This window comes from Onychomys torridus, chromosome 2 (genome assembly GCF_903995425.1).
Source record: "Onychomys torridus chromosome 2, mOncTor1.1, whole genome shotgun sequence".
Classification (NCBI taxonomy): domain Eukaryota; kingdom Metazoa; phylum Chordata; class Mammalia; order Rodentia; family Cricetidae; genus Onychomys; species Onychomys torridus.
Window position 1 is genome coordinate 123,986,080 of NC_050444.1, and position 17,700 is coordinate 124,003,779.

Genomic DNA, 17,700 nt, shown 5'->3' on the forward strand with positions numbered 1-17,700 from the left:
AATGAAATAAACCAGGTACATGTATGAGTCAAATGGTCTGACATAGTTACACACACCTTGAGTCCCAACTTAGAGTCTGAGGATTGTGAGTTCACAGCCCACCAGGACTATGTAACTAGACCCTATCTCACCTAAATGAATAAGTCAATGCCACATTAAAATGTTTAAAGTGGGCTGGGTGGTGGTGGCAGCGGCAGCGGGGCGCATGCCTTTAATCCCAGCACCCGGGAGGCAAAGGTAGGTGAATCTCTGTGAGTTCGAGGCCACCCTGGTCTACAGAGTGAGATCCAGGACAGGCTCCAAAAGCTACACAGAGAAACCCTGTCTCAAAACACCAGAAAAAAAAGAAGAAGAAAAAAAGAAAAAAGTTAAAGTGTAGCCCCCAAGGCAGAGTCAAGGAGAAGCTGTTTGTAAGCTAGCGTGTTTCCTGTGTGTGGTCTCTCGTTGCCTTTAAAAGAACTTTGTTGTGATGTGAACAGTTGCGTCCCTTCAGCAACATTTCACCAGACAATACGCACATTTGATATGTGCCAGGTGTGAGTGTTCTTCTTCCAGAATGGGGCTCCTCCAGCAAATGATATTGTAGCTGATGAAATCACATGTGGGCGATCATAAATGATAGATCAGACCATCACAAGTCAGAAAAGAAGATGTACAGACCACACGGACGCCACTCAAAATGGACTGACAGATTTTAATTATTAGCTTGTTGCCTCTTTTGACATTTTAAAAAATCAAGTCACAGCGGTGTGCACTTGACACTGTGACCATCATAAGTAAATATGAAAAGGGGCAGTCACAACAGATGGCCCGATGGTTGCCCATCAGTCCGATGTCATCTAACACGAAGGACCAATAAGAGACGTGAGTCAGTGGAACAGAGTTTCACCAGGGCCTGCATGGCAGCTTTTGCTGGTGCCTGTGATTCGGTTTGGTCGAAGTTATAAAGCTTTTGGGTCAGCACCAGAGAATCAGAGAAGTTGAATTAGATATGGGTTGCTATGGAAACACCTATCACTAACAATGCCAACTGATTTCAATCTTTTGGCTGGAAAAGGGTCTCTGTGGTCTTTGGTTTCCATTTCCTCTGCCTTCAATTCCTCATCTCTCATTAACAAGTAGAAATACGTCCTCTGCTTGGTACTTTAAAACAACAACAACAACAACAACAACAACAAAAAAATGTTCAATATTTTAAATGACTGATTTTATGAGTGGTGAGTTTGGTCAGCTGGATTGACTGAATGCAAAGGATGCCGTATCACAGCTCTTGGCATCATCAGAAGAGTCTCTACACTTCAGAAGTCTTCCCAGGAGCTTGAGAGCCCTCCCACAGAAGGTGTTGCACGCCGGGTTGGTCTCTGCCGTGGGAGCAGTGCGGAGTTGCGCATTCACTTTTGCTAACAGCTCAGTATTGCTTTATTTTTTTCTGGTTGTAACAATTTGTGCTGGTTTTTGTGGTATGACCTGCATTGCCTCCCTGGGATTTATTTGTTTAGATCAGAAAAATCTGAGCTGGTAATTCAGCTGGGAACACAGGGCAAAGATAAAAGACATCTGGACTGGGGTGAGGGAGCACCAAGCTTGGGGAACCCTCTCCTTGGTTCCCTAGAGCTGAGCCATGTGTCCAGGTGAAGGGCAAAGCTTTTCCAGGACAGTGCGGACTTCCTCTGGATTATAGTTCCAAGGGCCAGGTTTACCCTGAAAGAGAGATGAGTCAGATGTCATCGGCCCTACCCTCCAACACATGTCACATCTGGGGTTTGTCTGAGAGATCTGGGCTAATGATATGTCCATGGGAATTGTCAATGCAGGCAGATGCAGCCTTGAGGTAGGTCGTGCCACTCAGGGAAATTGTGGAGAGTGGCACCAACATTTAACGTGAAGAGTGGGCAGGGAGTTAGGAGGGAGGCCAGAGGCAAAATGACAGAGGTTTAGGAGAAAGGGACTTGCACGTTCTTGCAACATCAGCCTTGACACTGAGTTCTTTCCATTCTATAGAATGCCTCTGGCTCTCCAGACCCGCTGTCCTTGCTCAGGCCTCTCCATCCCAATTTGGGAAACTATAGTACTTTCTGTGCCTGGTCCCCGTTCCCTTTGTCCTCTCTCCACAGACACCAGTGATTTTCTAAAGTGCGGATCTGATCAGATCATGCCTCACCTGTTCAAAACCTTCCTGTGGCTCTTCTTGGCCTTCAGAAGAAGATGAAATTCCCTGGTCCAGAACCAGATCCCGGTCATCTAAATGATTAATTCCCTTCCTCCTCATGCCTTGCCCCAATGTGCCTCACACCTTACCCACCTGCATCCTATATTCTCAACCAACTTCCCTCCTCACGATGGCTACCTGAGTCCTTGCAGCTCAAGGCACAAGCTGGCCGGATCCTTGGAAAAGCCTGTCCTTCCCCTAGAAGCTGGAAACCTGAAGTCTGAGAGCCAGATCAATTCTGACACCCACGCTCTTTCATTTGCATGGTGTCCTCAACAACTCTGGTGTTCAGTGTTCTGACAGCAGAATTGAATTGTTGGGGATTCAGAGACTTGGCTCATAAAGTAAAATATTTACCCTGTGACTCATCAACAGAAAAGCTTCCCTGATCCCTGCTCTGGAATCTCACAGCACTTGGCTCAACCTTACCCCCTCCCCTCTCTCTCCCTTCCTATTCTCTATATGAAGCAAGAACTCATGGGGTCCAAAAGAAGGTATGAGAACCCCTGAAGCTGGAGTTACAGGTGGTTGTGAGCTGCCCGACCCGGAAGCCAGGTCCCCTGGCAGAGCAGAACAAGCTTTTAACTGCTGAGCCATCTCTCCAGCTATAACCTTGTTTTTTGAGACAGGGTCTCTCTCTCTCTGGTCTGGGGCTTACCAATTAGGTTAGACTTCCGGCCACAGAGCCCCAGGGATCTGCCTGTCTGCAATCTTGGCCTCAGTGACGATATCTGTGTGCTGGGATTAAAGGCATTCACCACCGCTGCCGCAGTAATGATGTCTGTGTAAGAGCTGTCAATCCAGGGCGGTTCCAATCCCTAGCCCTAGAATTCCAGGGGCATGCATGCCCTGGGCTCAGCTTTTCCGCGTGGGTTCTGGGTACCAAATTCAGGCCCCTGTGCCTGTGTGGCAAGCTCTTTCATGGCTGTTTTTCCGTCTCCACTGCTCTTCTTTGTATCTTCCTTAGCCTCCAGACTACGGATACTGTCGACATAAGTCAGGGGTCATTTTAGGTGCGTTCTCTATTTCTTGTACTTGCACATGGCCTAACCCAGGGTAGGAACTCAGTGCCCAGGTTGCCTCAATAGTGCCATCAAAAGATGAGGTCTCAGGGAGAAGGGAAGATGGGTTTCCTGCTGTGACCCTTGCCCCTGGGGCTCCATCTGTAGTCATTCTTTGTTTTACCAGCAGGCTGTAGAGCCAGCTTGTCATCTATGTGGCTAGGCATCCATAGTCTGTTCTCTCTCTCTTTTATTTTTTTGAAATTTACCAGAGCTGAGGACCGAACCCAGGGCCTTGTGCTTGCTAGGCAAGCGCTCTACCACTGAGCTAAATCCCCAACCCCCATAGTCTGTTTTCAAGGTTTGAAATCCCTTCAGAACTACACAATTTAGCTCCTACCCTCCAGATAGGCTAATGGTGTCTGTTGGGTCATGGCTATGATTACCCTCTTTACCCTAACCAGGCAGAGACCTTGAGGGGGAAATGGTTGCTATGAGGCTGGCCTGACTCGGTTTCCAAGTCATTTTCCTGCCTCATTTCTAGCTTTTGATCACCCAGTCCGTCTTAGCAGTGACAGTTCCAGGGCCTTCTGCTTGCCTGGTGACCTTGGGTGAGCTGTCCCTTCTCTGAGCATCATGTAGAAAATGAGAACATTTCCCACTCCACTTAAAGCCAAGGGCCACTGAGATACCTCCGTGGGTAAATGCGCCTGTTGCCAAGCCAGATGACCTGAGTTTGATTGTCAAGACTCACCTGGTGAAAAGAGAATCTGACCCCTACAGGTTACAATCTGACCCCTACAGGTTACACACTGACCCCCTCCCCAACACACACACACTCACAGTGGCATGCATGGGCCCTCCTTCACACATGTGAGATCAATAAAAAAATGTAATTAAAAAAATTAAAAATAAAGGCTGGGCATGGTGGTACATGCCTTTAATCCCGGCACTTGGGAGGCAGAGAAAGGCAGATATCTGTGAGTTCGAGGCCAGCCTGGTCTATTGAGTGAGTTCCAGAACAGCTGAAGCGATGTAGAGAGACCTTGTCTCAAAAACAAACAAATAAACAAGAGATAAGGATTAGGCCAAACTCTGGATGCCGAGGCAGCCAGGAGGTTGCAGCTCCAGTCAAAAGCTGGCATGTGCGTGGGCACACTTCACTCAGCACCGGTGGAGACCAATCTCATTTTGCAGAAGAAAGAACTGGAAGGTTTTGAGGTGAAAGGACTCGCCCAGTTACATGGTGAGGAATAATGGAATACAGCTCTCCCTGGGCTGACACCCTCTTCTGCCCAGTGACACCAACTCCATGCCCTTTCCCAGACCTCTGATCCCAGGTCACCACCTTGTAGCAGATCCTGCCCTCCTGTATGACATACAGCCTCTCAGGTAGAGCTGCGTAGAGCTGGCAGCTCTGGTTCTGCATTGTGTCCACCACCACAGGGCACTGGGGACCCCTGTCCAGCAGCAGGTGTGCGGCCTGCAGGCGGTCCTGGAGGCTCCGGTGGTGCCTGATGTCCACGTTGTTCTTGAAAGCCCAGCCATCTGCAGGAGGAAAGTTAGGCTGCAGCCCCACAGATGCGACATGCAGTTCCCATGGTCTAAGTCCCACCCACTCCCCCCGCCCCCCAGACAGGGTTTCTCTGTGTAGCTTTGTGCCTTTCCTGGAACTCGCTCTGAAGACCAGGCTGGCCTCAAACTCACAGAGATCCACCTGCCTCTGCCTCCCGAGTGCTGGGATTAAAGGCATGCGCCGCCGCCGCCGCCGCCGCCGCCGCCGCCGCCGCCACCCGGCCCCACCCACTTTTAATGGAAAGCTCTACATGGCAGTGCCTTGTTAGAAATTGGCCAAGTCTCCTGTCAGAGGTGAAATGCAAGGTCACACAGGGATCACCAGAATTCAACACCTGGGATACTGACTGGCAAGGCAGACCTCGGGTCTTCAATGAGACGTAGTTGGACAAAGTGTTAGTGATTGTTAGCCTACATTTGAGCCATTGGGGGCTTTGCTAAAGGAAAAGTCTGTCTAGGGGTCAGTGGGAGTGTAGCCCGCCCCCAGGATGTCAAGGTTGCTGGTGCCTCAACTGCACGTAAAGGCAAAGGTCAGAGCAGTGGTTGTCTGGGTGGAGTGGAGTGTGTGTGTGTATCCCCACCCCCCTTCCCCAGGAGCTTCTTAGTCACCAGAATTCCCAGCCCTGCTCTAGACCATAGAGGAACGGGCTCTGAAATGTATGTTTTCACAGCCTTCTCCATGATTCTAACGTACAAGACAGTTTAAGGACTTCTACTCTGAGTGACTGAGCAGCGGTGGCGCACACCTTTAGTCCCACCACTCAGTAGGCAGAGGAAGGCAGATCTCTGTGGGTTTGAGGCCAGCCTGATCTACAGAGAGAATTCCAGGACAGCCAGGGCTACACAATGAAACCCTGTCTTGAAAGACCACCACCTTGCTGGGCGGTGGTGGCGCACGCCTTTAATCCCAGCACTTGGGAGGCAGAGGCAGGTGAATCTTTGTGAGTTCGAGGCCAGCCTGGTCTACAGAGTGAGATCCAGGAAAGGCGCGAAAAACTACACAGTGAAACCCTGTCTTGAAAAACAAAACAAAACAAAACAAAAAAGAAAGAAGAAAAAAAAACAGGGGGAAAAAAGAGAAAGAAAGACCACTACCAGCACCACCACCATCAACAACAACATCAACAATACTACTGTGGAAACTAGACAACCTCCCTCCCCTAACTATTTCTCACCATGGTGTCCTTTCCAATATACAAATCTGTTGATGGTTGTTTTTTATCTTCTACCCAGCTCCTAAATAAATCTCACATGGAGGCTTATTCTTAATTATAAATGTCCAGCCTTAGCTTGGCTTGTTGCTAGCCAGCTTTACTTAACTTATCCTGGCTGTCTTCGGCCTCAGAGGCTTTTATCTTTCTCTGTTCCTGTATGCCTTTTCTTTCCTTCTTACTCTGTGTCTGGCTGTGTAGCTGGGTGGCTGAGTGGCTGGCCCCTAAAGTCCTCCTTTCTCTCTCATTCCTTCTTTTCCCCCAAGATTTCTCCTTCTCTATATCCTCTCTGCCTGCCAGCCCCACCTGCCCTTTCTCCTGTGTTGACATTGGCCGTTTAGCTCTTCATTAGACCATCAGGTGTTTAGACAGGCACTGTAACACAGGCTTCACAGAGTTAAACAAATGCAACATAAACAAAAGTAACACACCTTATAATATTTCCAACACAAATCTGCCCTTGTCACTCTCCTGCCTAGATCTTTTGATGGGCCCCTATCACCCTCCAGCTCGATCCCCGACTCCTTAGTGCCTTTCAGCTCTAAACGTGAGCGCCTACAGGATGGAGGAGCTGTGTGTATTTTGTTTCACACTTGCTGGGTCCAGCATGAGCTTGAGCAGAGACCCAGTGCTGGCTGAGCATGGTTGAGTGATTCTGCAAGGCAGCGGCTGTTGCTCTACTCTGAGGCAGAGAAACAAGTCTGAAAGTTGAGTGAGCTTATGTGGCCAGCACATGCTAGAGCGGGAACTACACCCAAACTTTGGCTATAGACCCCTGAGCCCCTAGGACTGGTGGACTCTGGCTCTGCACACTTTCTTTCTGAAGTTCATGTCCAGTTGTCTGTCTCACAAAACAAGCATGTCAGAGCAGGAGGTGGGGAGGAAGAACTGTCTGCTGGCAGGGAGCAAGACACAGAGATGACATTGTCAGGACAGTGCCAGGGAGCTTTCCCCCAGTGGCTCAGGTGGACAGGTCTGGGTTCTGGAAAGGGTGAGACTTGCTGGGCCTGACTTCAGGAAAAGTGCAGCAGGCATGAGAACCAGGAGTTGGTGCTGGGGGTGATCTCGCCCCCTATTATAGCTAGCAACTTTTCTTTTGGAAATGAATGTGGGCCCTCTAGGATTCAGCTCCTCCAAGTGTGGTCCCTGGGCCAGCTGCCCCGTCTCTACCTGACCACACCCGGGTACCCTGGAAGTTGAGAAGTACCACCCTGGGATCTAATCAGCTCTGGCTAAGCTCCAGCTGTCATCTTGGAGACTGTCAACGCCCTGTCTCTTCTCAGCTAGGGAGATTACAGATCTCAGTGGACTGCCCAGGGCCTACCTCTCACAAAGAGATTCACTGTGCCTTGTACTTGAGCTCCTGCTGCTCAGGCTGTTGCTAAATATATATATATATATATATATATATAATGGAAAAGTTTAAATATGCATAAAGCTACAGAGAATTGCACACTTGGGCCCACGCAATTATTACTCCACGATATTTTAAGTTGTCCCCCAAATGTGAGTGAGAACAAAAGCTTCCTTGGGTAAGAGCTGTCCTATAGCAGTGTCCCTTTGAGTGTGGTTCTCACACCAGAGACAGAATCGTCACCTAGAACTCAACCCAGATCTGTGAAGGCATCTGCTTCAGCGAGGCCCCCAGGAGCATGGGGGCTCACCAAAGTTTGGTGAGCTATGTTCCAGACAGGCCACAGTGTCTCTTTGATCTTAGGCTATATCTGAATATAGCCATTTTCATCTGTGACACCTCACAGCTCAATGCCTTGAAAATGTGCTCAAACCAGCTGCCCTCCCTTGAGCCTCCGCTTATCTATGTTCCTCTTCAGACTTCTGCTCTGTGTGCCCTGGCTGCAGCAGATTGTGGAGAGAGAGGCAGAGGCAAAGCCAGTGCAGGGCTTCCCTGGCCCTCCCTCCTCCCCCACACACTATAAGATGGGCTTGGGGGATGGGAGAAAGAAGAGGGTGGGAAGAGTAGAGGCAGAGAGTCCTTTTGTACCTGTCGCATGAGCTTCTTCGATGTAGATGATGAGGAAGTCTGCTGTGGAGGCGAAGTCGTCTACAAGTCTCTTGAATTGGTCAAATTTCAAAAGAAATGAAGGTCAGGTGCAGCTGCCGAAATTCAGCACCAGCGGCCTGTTGCCTGCAGCAAAAGGGACCGTCAGGAGCCATGGCCTGTACAGTTTCCTTTTTCCGGTAACGGCTTCCCTCCTGCATTCACATCTGTTCCTTTTGTCCCTGTGGGACGCATCCTAAGCACAATGTAGAGCCCAAACCTAGACAGCATAGCTAGTGGTGGCTAAGGCTGGCTTTTGCCCCCTGAAACCAGAGGTTTTGTTAAGAGGTTTCAATGACCACTGTAGATGCTAGATGGTAATTAAAATAATAGAAGAATCCCTTCCTTCTCAGATTGCAATTTATAAAGTAGGCAGACGTCCATCCTCTATGAGATGTGATTCCTTAGTATTCAGAGTGGGTAGTTATCCCCCCTTTTTCTGAGACAAGGTCTCACTATGTAGCACTGGCTAGCCCGGAACTCACTATGTAGACCAGGCTGGCCTTGAACTCACAGAGATCTGCCCCCTAGTGCACCACCATGCCTGGCAGTTCTCTCTCATTCTCAGGAAGCATCTGAAGCTTATGGACTTGCTTCAGCACCCACACACAGCAGGTCAGCAGTGGAGTTCAAATGGACAGTGTCTTCTGGACTTGCACGTCAGTGCTCTTTCTATTAAAAACTACCTCAGTTTTCTCCTTGTGGGCAATGGACATAATGGTGAATGCTCTGCAGGGAGCTGGAACAGTAGTTCAGCAGTTTAGAGCACTTCCTGATCTTGCACAGGTTCTGTTCTTGACACCCACATTAGGTGGTTCACCACCACCGGCAATTCCGGTCCGGGGATTAGGCGCCCTCTTTTGGTGCCTGCGGCACCAGGCACACAGGTGGTGCACATACATACACACAGGCACTCACACATACAATACAAAAACAAGTCTTCAGAGAACACATACTTTACAGGATCATTACGAAGATTAAGTAAACTAATGCAGTTGAGGACTTAACATGGCGCCTGGCACAGACGAGATGCTCAGTGAATGTACACTATATAGGAACTGGTATCTCTGGAGTAGTAAAACAATGTAGAGGGCATACCAAAGGGAACAGGGATGGGACCTGCTGCAACATGAAATCCTCAAAAACGAAGCTGGTGCTGCCAGATTTGCTAAACAGATTCCTCGTGCCTTCTGTGGTCTCTCTCATCACCTGGCCTGGTGTTTTAGTTAGCTGCTGTTTAATGCTGTACTTCCCTAAGCCCAAAGATATTGGAAGGGTGAGAGCAGGCACCCGTGGTCACCGTGCAGCTCAGTGGGCTTTACATGTATCTCGCATCTCCTCCAGACCAAAACACTCAGCCAGGAGCATAGAAGCGGAGGCAGAAACTTCCCTCCTGCCTGCCCAGCCTTCTTCCCACTGGGCATTGCCTCTTCTATTCCTGGGTGTTCCAGGGTCCTCCATGGCATAGAGGCTGACTGACAAGGAGCCTCTCCCTCCAGGTCTCTCCCAGTCACTTGCCAAACTGCACAATGTCAATGCCAGTTCATGATGGGGACAGTTCATGTGACACTGGGGAGAGGTGCCCACACTAGACCCCACCTTTCCTGTTCAGTGATCTTCCCCCTTCTGGGGCAGAAAGTGGCATGAGTCACTGTGGGAGCAGGAGAGCACACCCAGTGATAGAAGAGTGAGTCTCGGAGGACATGTCTCAGACATTCAGAAAAAGGCTGTACTTGTGTGGGCTGACATTCAGGTCCTCAGAGCTCATCCGATATCCCACAAGGCTTAACAACTACATGTAGTTACAGGAATGAAAACATGAAGCCGGGCGGTGGTGGTGCATACCTTTAATCCCAGCACTCGGGAGGCAGAGCCAGGCGGATCTCTGTGAGTTCGAGGCCAGCCTGGTCTTCAAAGCAAGTTCCAGGACAGGTGCAAAGCTACACAGAGAAACCCTGTCTTGAAAAACAAACAAACAAACAAACAAACAAGAATGAAAACATGGCTAGACATATAGTGGTACAAGCTTGTAGTCCAGAACTGAGGAGACTGAGGCAGGTGATGGCTGTGAGTTTGAGACCCTGCCTCACAATCCCACCCTCTGAAGATGAAATCCTGAGGAATTTCACACTAACTTCTGCAAAATACTAATTCCCAAGCATGAGGCTCTTCTGAGTGTGGGACCCTGTGGGAGTCCCTGGTTATGCCAGGCAAGAGCCTTCTTAACTCCTCACCCAAGGCTAAGGAAAGCCCTGGGACCTACTACTGTAGCCTGAGGTTTCTATGGTGGACGCTGAAACCCTCTTGAATCCTTGTCACACACCTATTGGAGGCTGGCTGGCCCTACACAGTGACACGGCCTATATGAGCAACCACATCTCCCACGCTGCTCCTTGCCCCTGAAGGGGTCATACTCATGTCCCCATTGCAAGCACACTTCACATTCTACCTATAAGCATTTACTGAGCATTCACAAAACCAGGCGGCCGCCTCTGGCAGACGTCAGTACCGAAGGAGGCCATCAGGAATCTGACTCCGCGAACAGTGAGGTTTGTTTAGCTGGGAGACAGACCACAAGCAAGTAAACAGTCAGTGAGCGTTGTGAAACTGTGATAGTGTAAGGAAAGAGATCATAAAGGAATGGCCCACTGCAGACAGGTGGGGCAGGGAGAGCCTCTGGAGAGCTGCCATTCAACGTGAAAGGTGAAGGACAGGAATGAACCAGCCCCAGGGAAAGGAAGAAGGGCATCCCAGGCAAAGCAAGTCCATGGACAAAGTCCTCGAGGAGGGACAGAGGCCAGTTTGTTTAAGGACCTGCAAGACCACTGTCTGGAACCTGGCAGGGGAGCGCCAAGGGCAGAGTTGGCACTGGGTTTTATTCTAGCTGCAGTCCTGGAGCTATAAAGCAAGGGGGGTGGGTATATGCTATGATTCTTGCCCGCCTGGTTCCTTAGTCCCTTTTCTCATTTGGAATTCTGTGTATGACTGACAAGACAGTGCCCAGCTGTGCTATGTGGAAGACAGAAGAAGCAGGTATGCCCTCTGCCTCAGCAGCTGGGGTCGGGCAGCACTCCCCATCCGGGTCTTTGATTCTGGAGCCACTGAGATAGAAGAACTCACAGCTTGGTGGTGGTAGTCAGGGATGGATGTCCCAACTATGGTGACGGCAAGATCTGGTCTAAATAAAGATACCCCACACCCAAGTGTCCAGAGACCTTTAGTCTTGGGGAGCCCAAGCTCCTTTTCATATGTTCCTTGGCACTTACATGAGCATGGTGTGTGTGTGTGTGTGTGTGTGTGTGTGTGTGTGTGTGTGTGTGTGTGTTTGTGGTATGTGTGGTGTGTGTGTATGTATGTGTGTGGATATGTGTATGTGTGGTATGTGTGGTGTATGTTTATGTGTGTGTGTGTGTGTGTGTGTGTGTGTGTGTGTGTGTGTGTGTGTGTATTTAGGTAGGTAGATAGATGCCTGTGTGGAGGTCAGAAGATAACCGTTTGCAAAAGTCTATTCTTTCTTGCCACCACTTAGGTCCTGAGAATTGAACTCAGATTGTCTGACTTGGTTACAGATGCTTTTACCCACTGAACCATTTTTTTGCCAGCCCACAAGTTGTTCTCTGACCTCCACACATGCATCATGGCACACTTGGGGAACACTTGTTCCCACACTCATGTACATATATACACACATACATATACAAATAAATTAAAGTATGTAATAAAATGTTAAAGGAGACCAGAGTGAGGTCTGTTGCTTGCAGAAATCCCTAGCTTCATGGAGCAATCAGATTCACACTTGAAAGGCATGCTGGCTGTTGTGTGGAGTGGGATGGAGGTGGGGGGGGGCAGCTGGACAGCACTGGAGAAGGGGAGCCTCAGCCAATGCGCAGGCAGAACTGAAGGACATGCTGGGGGCAGAGGGCTCCTCGGTTGGCTCCTGCTTCATGTCATCAGTTACACATCTTCCTGTTCTGCACAGGATTTGAAGCAGCTTGCACATATGTTAAAATAGCAAAGAGTGCCAGGCGATGGTGGCGACGCCTTTAATCCCAGCACTCGGGAGGCAGAGCCAGGCGGATCTCTGTAAACTACAGAGGCCAGCCTGGGCTACAGAGCAAGATCCAGGACAGGCTCCAAAGCTACACAGAGAAACACTGTCTCAAAAACAGAACAAAACAGCAAATAGTAACCAAGGGAAGAGACCGAGGCCATCTGAGAAGTGAGGGACAGGAGGGCAAATGGGCAGGAGGCTCTAGGTTGCTCTGCGTCTTTTGAAACTCAGCTTAGTTTTTGGCAGTGCTGGAGAGCGACGTGCGTGGTAAGAGTTCAACAACTGGGCTGTGTCCCGGCTATTGTGCATCCATCGTAACAGAGCTGTGCACTTGACTTTGCATGTTCTAGTGGACAAGTAAAAGGAGATGCACAAGTCTTTATAATTTCCTAATATGGGGCCAGCGAGATGGCTCAGAATTCAAGGTGCTTGCTGCTAAGCCTGACAACCTTGGTTTGATTCCCTGACCTCCACACGTGCACTGTGGCATGTGCATGGGCACGTGTACCCACACACACTAAACATTCAAACAAATAAATAAGTAAAGCCCCAGAGTCTCAGCCTTCAGTGTGAGGGGTAGACATGCTGGTTTCTCTGCAAGACACAAAGCCCTCCTTGTCTGGCCTGCAGACTGTTTTCCTAGGCGACCCTGGGAGGTCCCAGAGTGGGGCCTTGTCCCTGAAGGTTGATTGCATGATGATTCCTCACCACATGACAGGGAGGCCCAGGCCTTAGCAGGGGAGGCCAGTCACTGACGAGCAGCTGGTCACTGGACTGTAATGACCCTAGAGAGCTGCTCTTCAGATAAGAAAGGTGCATTCAGGTCAGGACCAGCTCAAAATGTTTGCCGTCTGGAATTTTGCTTTTAATGGGCAAAAATTCAACAGGCCCTAGAAGGGACAGAGACATTTGTTTACTTAACTAGAGAGTGGTCGTCATGGTGATGAGTAGCCAGGGCAAAGTCTACACTTCGTGCCATGCCAACCTGGCAGCAGAGAGAAGGATGGGTGCTCGTGACTGGCGCCCCACTAGTGTCCACAGGCCACAGTCCACACTGTGAGGGTGTCAGGTAAGGACTCCAAGTCAGGTCTGCTGTGTTGCATAAATAGGAAACCAGTTCTAGAGCGCAGCTGGACTGGGCTTGTGTTTGTGACTCCCGGGCCAGCATGCGAGCTTCTGGCCCAGGCTCTCTCCATAGAGAACCCCCTTTTATCATTACTAGGTGATGATGCCTCTTCTGTGCACTTAGAGAGACTGCAGGTCCAAGTTTGCTCTGTGCATGTGTGTGGTGCTCAGGAGTGTGCACATACTGTGTGTGTGTGTCCTTGTTCAGGGCCGTGCAGAGGATTGGAAATGGAAAGAATCTCTCTGAGGCCCCAGGGTCCCACTCGACAGTAAAAAGCAAGCCGGAAGCACAAGCTCTTGCCCCCACTCCCCTGAGAACTGCTGTGTGACCCTGAACGGGTTCTTGACAACTCTGGTCCTTTGCATCTGAAACAGTGAAGGGGTTGTTTAGATTACATTATCTGTAAGGACTCACTCGCCTGGCCTCCCAGTCTATGCCTTGAAAATGAGTTCAATGTTCATATCCAAAGCATCCTTCAGAGTGTTTCAAAGGCCTGGGAGGTTTCTGAAGTATTATGGGATGTCTTTGTAATTAATAACTATTCGGAAAACCTTCCACAAAAGGCACAACACTGTCAGGAGTGTGTGTACCTCCAGGCAGGAGACAGGACGCCTTCCAGCTCTGGTCCCTGGTGACCTCAGCAGCCTCCCCTTGTACCCAGTTTCTACACGTGGGAACTCAGCTGCCCCTCCCATCTCTCCTGCTCCATTCCCTGAATTCTTGTCCCCATCTGCCCCTGGTTCTGGGGCTGCTAGGCTGTCAGCTTCCCAGTGAGCTCTTGGTAGTTATCCCAAGTCACTCAGGCCCAGGAGCCTTCTCTGACACTATCTTCTCTGCTCCAGAACTCCTCTCCATTCTCTCTGTCCCTCTGGTGTGCTGGGGCAGAGGCCGGTGACGTGACTCCAGGGCACACTGGGTCAATGTGCTGAAAGTCAACTCCATTTTATAAGTGAAGGGTAGAAGGTCTATCTCAGCCCCTCACATCCTTTGTTCTCTGATACAGCCCTAGGCGTCAGGGACAAACTGCACACTCCTTTTTCTTTTCTTTTTTTTTTGTTTTTTGTTTTTTTCGAGACAAGAGTCTCTCTGTAGCTTTTTAGAGCCTGTCCTGGATCTCGCTCTGTAGACCAGGCTGGCCTTGAACTCACAGAGATCCGCCTGCCTCTGCCTCCCGAGTGCTGGGATTAAAGGTGTGCACCACCACCGCCTGGCTTCTTTTCTTGAAAAGGGTTTATTTATTTATTTATTTTTGGTGTGTGTGTGTGTGTGTGTGTGTGTGTGTGTGTGTGTGTGTGCATGTGTCTAGGTGTCTGCAGAGACCAGAAGAGGGAGGTGGATCCCATGGACCTAGAGCTACAGGCAGTTGTGAACTGCCCAACATGGGGGCTGGGAACCAAACTCAGGCTTTCTGGAAGAGCGACAACCATTCCCAACTGCTGAGCCCTCTCTCCAGTTCACTACTTCCCACTTTATTTTAATCAGGGTTCATGTACAACTCTCAAGGTAGTGTGACCTTGAACTTCTGATCCTCTTGCCTCTGCTTCCCCAGTTCTAAGATTCTGGGTTCCTGTCACCATGCCTGATTTGTTCTTATTTCAGTTCTGAGGATCGAACCCACGGCCTTGAGTATGCTAGGCAAGCGCGCCACCACAGAGCCATGTCCCCAGACAGTAGTTTTCGATACAGTTCTCATTCATTATACAGCCCAGGTTGGCTCTGAACTCCAATCCTCCTGCCTCTGCTTCCCTAGTGCTGGGGCAACAGGTATTTGCCTCCATGCCTGGAAAACTGAACTCTTGGTAACTGAGACGCGCAGTTCCGTGAACTGGCCCCGAGGCAGGGTGGCTTCAGGGCCCTGCTCTTCAGATGGACAGGCAGCACATTGTTCTGGCCCTGCAGTGTCTGGTACACGGTAGTCTGCACAGAAGCTGCTGCTCCCATGGCTCTTACTGTCAGTGCCCATGTGCTGTTGGCTGGAGAAATTAAGGTCCTTTTCATGTTATAATTTAAAATCGTTAATGAGGAGACAGACCTGTCCTCCCTCTTCTACACTGAACATTCTCCTTCTCAGCCTACAAAAATCATATTCATTCGTTCTAAGCACACTTCCTCCAGGAAGCCTTCCAAGTCTTGCAGGGAGTCAGGCCCTCCCTGACCCCTGTATTTCACAGGAACATTACATTTGCTTGTTCTGTTCTCCTTTGCTGTGGAGCCATAAAGCCCTTGAGCCTAGGAGCAGGGTCTTGCCTGGGCTCCTGAGGTCTAGTTGAGGGTCTGGCGCACAGGGACCGCCCCCTGAGAAATGGAAGGAAGAGTCTGATTCTGAGTCTGATTGGTCGGTCACTCACTCACTCACTCACTCACTCACTCACTCAGTCTCTCAGTTCTTTCCATTCCCCTTCTGGGACAAGGAGACACAGTAAGGTCAACATTTCCCAAAGGGTGGTGTTGGGAATCAGCTGAGGCTCAAAGGCTTTCCTTGAAGAGAAAGGACTGTGTGGGAGTGCGGGGTGGGGGTTACTTTACAGATCTGCTTTTAGGCCTCAGAGCCTCTCTGGACCTGCCACAGACCCACTTGTCCTTGGCATCGCAGGAGCTGACACAGGATGTGGGGGATTCCACACTAGTTTGGCTGGGGAACTCTATGTGGTGAAGCTTTTCCGAGGGGATTGGGTTCCAAAGAACATACTTTGAAAAGCACTGGGTTATCCCCCTGTCCTCGGAGCCCAGGAGGTTAACTGAATCAGACACAGCTCCTCCCCCACCCCCAACGAGAAGCTCAGGTGGTGGGAGCTGGGTAGGAAGTAGCAGTTCTTTGAGGGGAGAGGCGTTAGGAAAGCCTGGGTCCAGCTGGGAGAGAGCATCTCCCTCATAGAGACCTAAGGTGGGGTCTCAGAGGATGAGGCATGAGAGCTGGGTCCTGGTGCGTAGGGAAAGTGGCTGGGCACACAAAAGGTGTTCCAAATCATTAGGTGGTAAGCAAAGGTACACAGAAGCCAAGTTCAGGTGGGCAAAACCTCACATGGGTCTACTGGAGTTAGCGTGAAGGAACTTTGGAAATAGCGATGGGGTGAACATCCCAAGCTTGGCCAGGGAGGACAGTGAACACCAGGCTGAGCCCAGGGCTCCTCTGAATGCAGATATGCGATGCTGCAGGGCGCTGTGCTGGGTGGTCTTAGGAAAAAGTGATCTGGCAGCCGTTAAGTGGAGTCTGAAAAGAGTTAAAGAACTCAAGTCGAGAGTTGAGTTCAGGGAGAGGATCAGTGAGGACTAGTTAGGGTTTCCAGAACCCAAACAGACCATATGGTGGATGAGGAAGAGGATGGAGGGCTGAGAGATCTTCAACTGCTACCGTGTGCCCACATCAGACATGGAGCACTAGAGTGGCTTGGAGCTCTGGTCCCCTCCTGGGGAATTTATAGGCTAGTGAGGGTGGCAGGTGAAACTTAGGAACCCACTCATAACTGCAAACCTTGAGTGTCGATAAAGCAAATTTTAGGATGCTAGTCAGCCTAGAACAGAGGTAACCTGGGGAAGTCAGGGCTGGCTTCTTGCAGGAAGTGGCACTGTATGTCAGCCTGGAGGCTGAGAAGGATTTCATCAGATAAAGATGAGCTGCCTACATCTAGGGGCTGTAAAGCCAGAGTGGATGGCTTGTGAAATGAACCTGGAGAGATGCCAGCTGAGAGAGAAAACCTCAGAGAATCCCACCACTTAGCAGGAGGCCAAGAAGCAGCCTGAGCGATGGTAGAAAATCTGGTGTTTTCCGATTCACTTCTCCACCCCACCTGCCCCCACTGCCCCAAGCCCCCGAGCTGAAGCAGCCTGCTGACCTTGAATGAAATCCCAGATGTTGCACTCTTGTCCTGAGAGGCGGACCACCGTGCAGTTGGGGGCCAGCCCCCCACACTCAGCCCTGTCCTCCAGCCTCTGCCACCGGACCTTCAGGACGAACCAGAAGTACTGGATGCTGAAGAAGGTTGGGACCCAGTTGTCGGGGGAGAATCGGGGATTCCTGGCCATCCCGGTCTTTTGGCCCATGGCTAGGATGTTCTGCTTGACTCTCTCTGGGAACAGTATCATTAGCACCTTGCCCACAGCCACCTCCACGGCTACCTGCAAGAATATCCCTAGCCGCTTCAGCCATAGCCCTAGCCAGGGCAGCCCCATCTCAGCAAGGGGTGGAACTGACTCTGAGGCGGATGGACAGACAGAGAGGCCCCAGCCAGACACTACTGGGCGGAGCTGGACAAAGGTGCAGGGCGTAGTAGCCAGCCCTGACAAGAGGACTGTGCCAGACAGAACAGCAGGTGTTTGCCTTGCTGTCAATTGGATGGAAAATTCCAAACCATGGGCACAGAGGTCTCTTTAAGTTATTTATCTTCCCAGGTTCTTTGTTGCCTTTTGAGAGATGCTTGGTTTCCCTCTGGGTGATTTTCATTTTTATTTATTTTATTTTATTTTTTTA

General features: G+C 50.2%; 1 protein-coding gene across 1 annotated transcript; it reads right to left on the minus strand.

Moving 5' to 3' along the window:
- Positions 1-1,608: 1,608 nt before the first annotated feature.
- Dio1 (iodothyronine deiodinase 1) lies at positions 1,609-17,402 on the minus strand. The gene is made up of 4 exons (XM_036179141.1): positions 17,066-17,402; positions 7,999-8,142; positions 4,559-4,758; positions 1,609-1,701 (listed from the first exon to the last, which is right to left on the minus strand). The coding sequence occupies exons 1-4, from the start codon at positions 17,400-17,402 to the stop codon at positions 1,609-1,611; spliced, it is 774 nt and encodes a 257-aa protein (XP_036035034.1).
- Positions 17,403-17,700: the final 298 nt, after the last annotated feature.